Source organism: Sceloporus occidentalis, unplaced genomic scaffold (genome assembly GCF_023333645.1).
Source record: "Sceloporus occidentalis isolate IW3139 unplaced genomic scaffold, rSceOcc1.0.p SCAF_37, whole genome shotgun sequence".
In the NCBI taxonomy this organism is placed as follows: Eukaryota; Metazoa; Chordata; class Lepidosauria; order Squamata; family Phrynosomatidae; genus Sceloporus; species Sceloporus occidentalis.
The window spans coordinates 4,836,322-4,846,120 of NW_028317017.1; the positions used below are offsets into that span (position 1 = coordinate 4,836,322).

At 40.0% G+C, this 9,799-nt stretch overlaps 1 protein-coding gene across 1 annotated transcript in view; it reads right to left on the reverse strand.

Moving 5' to 3' along the window:
* Positions 1-8,954, reverse strand: part of LOC149297761 (protein ENTREP2-like) — a 337,214-nt gene extending 328,260 nt beyond the window's left edge. The window contains exon 1 of the mRNA XM_089488325.1: positions 8,763-8,954. Coding sequence (XP_089344451.1) covers positions 8,763-8,888 — 126 coding nt within the window. The 5' untranslated portion in view covers positions 8,889-8,954. The remainder of the gene's footprint in view (positions 1-8,762) is intronic.
* Positions 8,955-9,799: the final 845 nt, after the last annotated feature.

Genomic DNA, 9,799 nt, shown 5'->3' on the forward strand with positions numbered 1-9,799 from the left:
GACCACTCCTGATTAGCAAAGACAAATGCACATACTAATTCAATATATTATTCAATATATCAGTGAATAAAAAAAATAAATACAAGACAGTAAATTATGATATGTTTGAGGTTCTGCTAAAAAAAATACAGGGGTCATTATAATCTTTTGTTTGGTGTCTGATTTCTTGGACCCTTGGGCGTAGGGTGCAGCTAGGCAGACAAGGGCCATGTGTGGGTGTGGGGGAAGTATAGAGAATTGCGGGAGGTGGCTAGTGGTGTGATAGTGAGGAGGGGAGGAGTCCAGTCTAGTAGGACATATAGAGGGGTCACCTCCCCTCACCCTTCCCAAATAAATGGCTTGGTAACAGCTGCCATCCCACACTCCCTCCTATTATTTGGTTTGTTTTGTATGCTAATGCTATTTTTATTGTCACAGCTGGCGGGGGTGTCCTTGCCAATCAGGGTGGTTCAGGAGTTGATGGGGCTATCCCTCCCCTAGCATCTGGTAATGGTACTGGATAATGCCCGTGCCCACTGAGCTAAAAGCCGGCTAGTGGTTGGCACTAATTGGAGGTAAGGCCAGCATTGGAGGCCGATTGGTTGGTGGATGAGGGGGGGGGGATGCACCCGAATACTTCATTTATGTCATTGTTAAAGGACGAGTTATTCAGGGTTATTATATATTAATATGTTTTATGTTACAGTGAACACAATTTTATTATTGGTGAATTAATAAACGATGTGGCCTATAGAATTTGTGTGTCTCCGTTATCTAAGGATGGGTTGGCATTTTTGGTGTTGTCTGAGTCTCTATAGACTGTACTCACTACCTTCACACATATAAGTAGCCAATTTAAATAAACTCTTAATAAACTCTTAATAAAACAACTTGAAACACAGTTAACGGACAATGGAGCTAATTATCCGTGGCTCAGATTTTCAAATAGTCTATCCAGGACATTAAACACTTTGATATTAGAGAATCACTATCTAACTATGTTTATTGCGTTTAATTGGCTAATTTCCCTTTAGATGGAAATGTTGTGTTACACAGAACGTTCGTTTGCATATGACAAAAGCAAGAATGTCATCACCCCTTCAAGGGCTGCTGAGTTTAATCTCAGGCAAACAGTAGGGGTCTAGACAGATGATTTCCTCTATCACACAACAGATATCAGATGTCAGAGATCAGAACAACACTATAAGAGACAAAGAAACATATAGTAAAATATTATAGAAGAGCAAGTGAAGCCATACTAAAGGAGATGTCCTTTACTAAACAACCCTTAAAAAAGATCTAAGAAAGGAAGACACAGAAGAAGAAAAATATATATACGGGGGGGGGGATACACCAAGTCCTCTGAGCCCCATTTCCCAGGTCCCCCAATATTTTCATACATATACAAGGCATGTGCACATGAGAGCAACCTAAAGCTCAAGGGTTTTTTACAAATGTGGCAGATGACAAGTTCTATTCAGGGTTGCTATGCATTTATCAGTCTTTGTAAAATGTTTTACCAATTTCTTTACAGGTTTGTCAGGTTTAAATAGTACTATTTCATGCCAGTAAGAAATTTCAAAAAGTCACAGTTTCACAAGATAGAACAGTGATTTGTACATGTCAGATTTTTTTGTGTAGAAATGTATACCAGTCCACTGGAGAAAGAACGCTTTACGGCTATCCATGCTGGCGGTCTAGAACATATTTCAGGAGCTCCTTATAGGACCACACATAGATTAATCACTGATGTTGTTCTACTGGTAGAGCAAATACTGTTGGGGTAATAAGTATGATGATGGATAATTTATGGATATATATTTTTAATCTAAACCTTGCCACAGATTGTTTTTTGGTATTAAAAACACATTTATACCAACCCTCCGTCTAGTAGGCACCTACCTGTATATAAATCCCTTTACTAATGAAATGCTCTACGCTTACATGCTACCTATGTAATACATGTGTAATTGTACAAAAGGGGAACTTGCTTGTAAGCTAAGCAGAAGAATCCTAAAGGATCACATAAATGGTATTGCAATAAGCACATATTTTGTGGTTCCTTGACAGCGATATAGTACAAAAGGTGCTGATTGCACGGGACAAAGCAAGATTCATGTCCACTTGTATTTCATTCATCATGTTTAGAAAAGCCATTGGCAACTAACTGATGCAGGTTATGACGCATTGGACAAGGTCACACACAGTAATGTCACTGTTAAAAATCTTTACACACTTGCCAGTCATCTGAAGACGTTCTTTTCTGATTTCACCAATAAAACGATACACCCGGAGAGACCTAAAGTAGAACATCACACAGTGTGCCTTGATTATGTTGTTAATCAATCATATCTGATCGTTCTGTTTTCAGTACAGTGAAGGGCCTGTACCGCATGACTGTTTTCCATTGTGAAGCACTATAGCATGAATACAAACTGGGCGGTGTATTATTCACCTTATTCTCCAAAACGATTCGAATGTATACATTGGCTGTGCTTGATTATTTATATACTGGTGTTTTAGGCATGAAGATTTTGGTGTTGAGTTTTGTCAATCATTAGTTTGGTAAGACTTAGAATATGCTTCAGTACCAAGTAAACCCCATGTACCAATACCCTAGTTCCAAACATCCCAGGCCAGTATAAAACCTATCTTTAAAAAAATCCTGTGCTGTGGTTATCTAGTGTGGTAGTGGCATTTACTTCTCTTATAATGGTAAATATGTAACCATAGCCTATCCATGAATAAATATTCATAACAAAAGCATGTCCCATTTTTGAGATCTTAAACAGTTAAGTTGTTAGACAGTTTGAAACACCTAGAGGTGCAACATATGCATTGTTAGAGAATCACTTCACCAAGTGTCTCAAGAGCCACATGGGTATTGTAAAAAGCTAAAATGGTTAAGGACCGTTAATGTGCTGAATCGCTATTCGCTACTCAATATCTGATAACTTCACCCATTTCCAAAAATGCATGCAAACTCTAGCAGGAAAAACTTTGATTCCATGTCTGTGTTTATGCTATAATAATAATATTATAATTATTTAAATATTATTATAATTATATATTATATTATATAATAATATATACATGACCATGCAGACACGAGTAATGGTAGGAATATAATTGTAGCAATGGTCTTGCATGAAGAAATGAAAGCAAATTGTTTTTGCATTTTTCTATTAAACTGCATACCTCACAGCAAAATCCTCCTGAGGCTAGGTTTCCACTTGGTTTTTTTTTTTTGCAAAAACGCCCATAATAATGCCAATTCAGCCACACGGCGTTTTATTAGTGCAAAAACGCTGCCGCCAGATGTTAGCTGTTCTTCAATAGGAAATCGCAGAATGCCATATCCACTTGGCGTTTTTTTGTTTGGCGTTTTTTCAGTCCTCTTTGACGTTTTTCTGCTTTTTTGGGCTCTGTGGCAGTTTTTCAAAATCGCAGCATGTTGACACTCTGGCATTTTTTGCAAGGAAATCTTGGCGTTTTTCTCCAATAGAAGTCTATGGGAGAGAAAAAACGCCATGAAAAAGCCATGTGGGTTTTGCCTTGGCGTTTTTTATGGCGTTTTTTATGGCGTTTTTTTCCACAGTTACAATGCAGAGGATGGACCCAGTATCTGTGTGTCCTACGAGAAATAGGCTGGAAACAAACAGTTTCACACAAAACAAAGTTCATATTGAATTTTACACCCTTACAAACAAACATGCCATTACAAACAAACATACCCGACTGGATCCTGCGTGCCAAAAGCAACAGCAAACAATGTGCACCATCATTTGGGGCCAATCTTCCTAGAGGAGCAGACATTCGGAATAAAGCATGCCTTACAAACCACAGAAAAGAGACAAAAGGGTCCGCCGGGGCGTTTAAGTAGAACTCTACCAAGGAAATGAAATCAGGAGGGGGCAGATACTTGCCATTTATCCTAATCCCTTTTAGCTGGGTGAAACTTCTAACTTGTAAAGGCTGGGAAAACTGCCTAAGGTCAAAAAAAGCAATTTCCACAGAAAGGCTAAAACGCCAGAAAAAACTCCAGAAAAAACGCCAAAACGCAGGAAAATGCAGTGGCAGTTTTCTTGGCGTTTTTCATCAAGAAAATAACGCAGGACAAAAACCCAAGTGGAAACCTAGCCTTAAGCTTCTGTTTTGGTCCTTGCTACCTTTCTTAATTCACAAAGGCAATTTTTGTGTACGTACTTATGAGGACAGATAGGCTTTATGGTTAATTTCAGATTATGGTCATGGATTGCCATCCCCATATACATATTTATACACACACATTATATACTTTATATTATTGTGTATAATGTGATGTTATAATGCATTATACATATAGATGCCATGCCTGTATCTAGTTGACTAGTGCAGGCTCAGTGCATGGATCAGAATTATGAACAGAGCGTTTTAAGAGCTGCTATTTTCCTGGACCATTAAGCATGGCCTGCACCGCAGGCAGAAAGTTGCCAGCTTGCTTCTGGCAGCACTTATTTCCAAAACACAGATAGCTACAACTTTCCAGCCAAATGACAAAATGCAGCGACAGTAGGTTTGCACGGAGTTTGAACAGAATTACACCAGGGAAAAGTGCCATTGCAGGTCTTAGCAAATTCATTCACCTTTTTTTCTATGCCATCTTCTTGCCATAACAAGAATTTAAAAAAAACCCCAAAGGGTTAAAACCATTTGTAATCAAGTGATTTGTTTAGCCATTATGTTAGGTAATTGTGTGATTTAAACGTCACTACAAGTTCACCACACCGTAGGTACATTGGGGTTTGTTAACCCTTTGAAGCAGTTGAGGATACATTGTAATTTTGGCTTATTTGCCATTTCGGGTACAGCATGTGTGTCATGTGTCAACTTGCCACATCTGCTCTACCGTGTGGCAGGATACATAACATGACGATTATGTATTAAAGACAACCAGTAATCACATTAAGTATTATATCGGTCTTTTTTTAATAAATAGGCAATATACTCTGTATAGCAGCTGTACTCATGCTCTGTATTTAGGAGGGTGATTGTGGGGGTAATAAATTAAAGTTTAGCTAGGGATTTCAGTTAAACTACGGGTAACTGCTCATAGACCTCTTAAAGGGATAGTAATGGTTAAATATCAGCATATAGAAGAGCTATGTCATTTTCAGTGGCTTTGCTATAGAAAGTCTGCATTTTACAACAGTGAAAAAGTGAAAAAGTAGATGATGAGTCAAAAGTTCCCATAGAAGACACAGTGGACCACCAGATCTTTAATTTATCATCTTCCGGGACTGTACTGCCTCAAGGGATATTCAACCCCTTCCTTTCATCCCCAGCGAAATGTCATGTAAGATGACCTAATATTGTTCTTCCTCCACTGAAGAGGGAAACCATTGGACCCCCCCCCCCCAAAAGCCAAAACTTTGGAAGAACCAGCTCCATTGTGGCATTTTCAGTGAATCAAAAAATGAGACTGAAATAAACTATTTTAATTTTAAAAAATCAATAGGCACAAGTGCACTGTGAAAACGTGCATGAGGTCAAAGAGTCAGATAACAAAAAGCTACATGGGCCGATGATGAAACATTAAGCACAGGAAAGGGTCGTTATTGGTGCGCTTACCAGCACTGTCAATAAAAAAGTGTATGGTGTATCTCTAGCCAATGCACCCCAGTGATGCACACACACAGACTGCAGCTTCTCTGTGGACTCTAAAGCAACTTGGGCTTTCTGCATTCTCAGCCTTAAGGACATAGGTTTTTAGCCCTCTCAGAAGTACTACACCTAACCTTAGAAAAAAGGCTGAGAAGCTTCTGCCAGAGGTGGGAGAAGCAACGTTATACTAACAAACCCTTACATGAAATGTATTCCCTTTCTAAGCAATAGGTTAAGAAACCTCATATTACTGGCTTTAATGCTTTCATTAACCCAAACAAATACTTGGATTCATCCTTACAAAGATGCCTGGTCCAGTGATACCTATCTATGTTACAGGTAACTTCAAGATTGCTTTCCCTTAACAATGACTCCAACGCACCATATCTAGATTCTGAAGCTGCATAGTTGGAAAGCTCAATGTGCCATTGGGAAAAAAATATATCCAAATTATTCTGTCTGCAAACATAGCACAAAGGACACTTGGGCCATTCATATTTCTCCAACATGTCGGGAGAAAGGTTCAGATCACTGGGTTTTTTTCTGGAAGAAAAAATGCCCTTGTCCTTGAAGCATCTGCAGCAGATTTGCCGGCTGCTCTGTGGGTCCCCTCAGGGAAAATACAGAATCACGGCTCATTCTCTTTTCTCCATAAATTAAGTAGTACTGGAAGTGAAATCAGGAAGATGTAAAGCAAGAAATGAATGTGCCAGAGCTTGTAAGGTGTCTCCAATACCAGCAGAAGAGTTGGTGCTAAATGCAGAACATAGAGTCTTTCATCATACTTTGCCTTTTTAAACCTATCCCACTGAGTACTTAAATAGTATGTACCAGAATGAAACATTTCTGATGCCGCCGTGCTATTTATTCAAGTATTTTACCTCTTCGGCGTGCTTTCTTCTTTAATTATGTGCCCATGTTAATTAGGATGTTTAGTCTTGGAGAACACATTTGAAATGCTGTTCATTTTAATTGACAATTATAATGAACGCCAAGTTTATTCACTGAAACATGCGGCAGGTATTTCCACAGCATAAGGATGTATCTTCAGATGCAGAAAGCATTGTTGAACATCCACATATAAAACATGAATTTCAGCTTTCAGACCCTATAGGAGAGCCCTCTGTTGGTCATTTTGATGCCATTAAGCAAAAGCTAAGCATAGATCTGTCACTGTCTCAGCCAATTAAATAAACTCACCTGTTCTCAAGCGCAGTAACCCATTTCTGCATGTAAGAGATTCTTAAATTCTTAAAGGGGGGTTTTTTGCCTCCTTTTCCAGAATATAAAAGAGATATTTGCAGAAGCACAGTGAAATAAACTGGACTTTATGACTATTTCTAGGCCAGATGTAATTAATATTAGTATTGTTTTATATAGCGCCATCATATTCCGTAGCGCTGTACAATGGGTAGAACATTTGGTGTTTCCCACCCACCTTTTTACAGTAATGCCAATCATATGCCCATTGCATTAGACATCCTCACCATGCTGTGGAGGCAGAGATAGTAAAATCCAGTAAAATAATGCACATATGTGGCTCATAAGCATGAAAATAACAGGAAAATAAGTACATCTCACCTCTTTATTCCAGTTTAATACCATTATACAGCAATGCGGAATATGAAGAAACTATATAAAATACTAATTAGCATCCTATTCAAATCAAAACTGCAGAAAATAAATAAGTGAGTTCCACTATTTACAGGATTGTAGAATAGTATGCCCATCAGTATATGTGGCACAGCTGTGTAGGGTCCCCGCTGATTTGTGGGGCTCCCATATAAGATACAGAGGAGACAGCTTTGCAGAAATAGAACAGGTTTAGCATAGAAGGCATGTAAAGCCCATTGTTTATGTAAATGTCAGCCTAAATTATTTTTGGAGTTAGCCTAAAAACATAGAGACTGTGCTGAAACCCTGCATAATTAAAATTATGGAGTGCATTGTACTAATCCCCTATATACATTGCTACATATGTGGTGCAGCATTTATTAATGTTGTTTAATGAGAGTAAAAAAACTATTACTGTTCTCTAATAAGGTCCCTGAATGGTATGTTAGAATACAGCTGGTGTTGTGTGTGTGATGATATAGAATGTTTAAAAGTATCCAATCAGTAAAACTGTGTGTAGTGGTTTAGAAACATAGATACATTTATTAAAACAAATACAAAAAATAAATACAAAAAATAGGGTCAGCTGCAGGGCCCTTGCAGCTAGACTCTAAAATAAATTGCATAAAATAACTTTCCTATAAGATCTATAAGGGTATCTCGTTATGATAAAATAGGAATAAAATGGGGAGGGAAAAAACAAAACACCACTACCTATTATTACAAGATAGCATTTACACATTGCCTGGCCCTTTATGTGCTCATTGTATGTGCTTTCTAAGTGGAGGTACCCCTACCTGACCTTCTGGAACACAATTTAGAAATCCAGGTAATGAGTGGCATAGATGATAGAATGGGCTACAAGCAGCATATGAACAATTGTAAGGAACCATTAGAATAGATATAGACTATGCATTGCACTAAATGGCAACCTCTCTTAAAATGTCATGGGGAAATCAAACTCAATAAAGCATTTCCAAAATAAACAATGCAATCCACAAAAACTCTTTGGGCAACGGATTACAAGATCATTCAATGCACAAAGTAGGCATCTGTCACCTAACTGGAAGTCTACTACTGTCTCCTATCCTTAGGACACACAATGATGCAGGTCCACCAGATGAGTGTCCAGCTGTGCCTGGGGAAGGACAACCAGATCTTTGGTGATTTAAGGGCTCCTGTGGAGTGAGGAACATCTAGATAATCTATGCTGTATGATGTGGAGAGATCCACCAGTTAGTTTGTGGCATTCTAGATACATTCAGTAGTTGGCACCCTTACCCTGGCTCTTGGTTTCGCTGTTAGGGAGAGACAGGATTAGTTAAACATCATTAAAGGGCAACTTGTTGCTTTCTGGAAGGGATAGCCACCAGATATCACAAGAGCATTAAGCAACATTACAATTTATCCACCAGAATGAACGTCTGGATCAGGATGAAATGTAGCCCTGTAGTCTTCAAATAACCAACACATATATTTAAACCCCAGGGCATTAATAGTTTGCGGAGGAGGGGCTGGTGACTTACCGAGAAGCCTGCCCAGAACGGGCATGAGTGCCTGACCCTGGCAGACGTTGTGAGAGCCAGAGCTGCGAAACTCACAGCCACGATGAGACAGCCGAGAACCATCTGCGAGACCCCGAGAGACAGCATGATCCGTGAGCGGGTGCGGTACTCCCGGAGACGGGACAGGCTGCGGGACAGAGCGGCGGGGCTCAGGGAGCGGGTCCTGGGAAGGGCAGTTAGCGGCATCATGAGTAAAGACTCACCGCTGGAAAATCAGGGACTGTGTCAGCAACCCCAAATGGTGAATGAAAAAGTGATCCTCAGGTGATCAGCCCAAGACGAGGTAATCAGTTATTCTCCACTATCCCCACCAGGTGCTGGCAGGCAGAAGTGATCTATTAATTCACAGGAGTAAAAACCACAATCGCAGAAAACAGCAACCTCCAAATTAATAAGCCGGGAATCCCAAGTGGATCCACAAGCACAAAGTGACAAAGTAAACAAGGTGATCAGAAATCCAAAGCCTAAGCCAAAGATTTTCAAACGTTAATTAGCTGTCCAGTCCAGGGTAACATCGAGTACACAGTAAGGTCCAGGTAAAACCCTTGGTTTACACTCAGTAGTCACTTCCAGCAGCTCAGAGAGAGCACGAATCACTAATAGCGATCAGTCATGACCCCGATGTGTTAGCAGAACGGGATGTGGGGCGCTGTGAGGGCCAGAGACGTGTGTGGTACCCCCATGCGTGCAGCTCATCAGATGCTTCGGTCCCTTCCACACATCGCACTTGCTCCGACTCCAGGTGCGATTACACAGCAAGTGCACCACCCTCCTCCTCTTCCTCCTCCTCGCACGGACGCAGCTGATCTCCCAGATAAAGCCCCAATGCCCTCAGAACCGCTTCACCTCGTACATGGAGTCAAAGGATGGAAGTTTTCTTTCAAGGGCAAGTTGGACATTCAGAGGCTTCACCTATTAAAGCAAATGGAGGGCTGGGGATCAAAGATTAACATCAAGTGTCAAGATCACCTCCGTGGCCAAACAGTGTGCGCTGATGA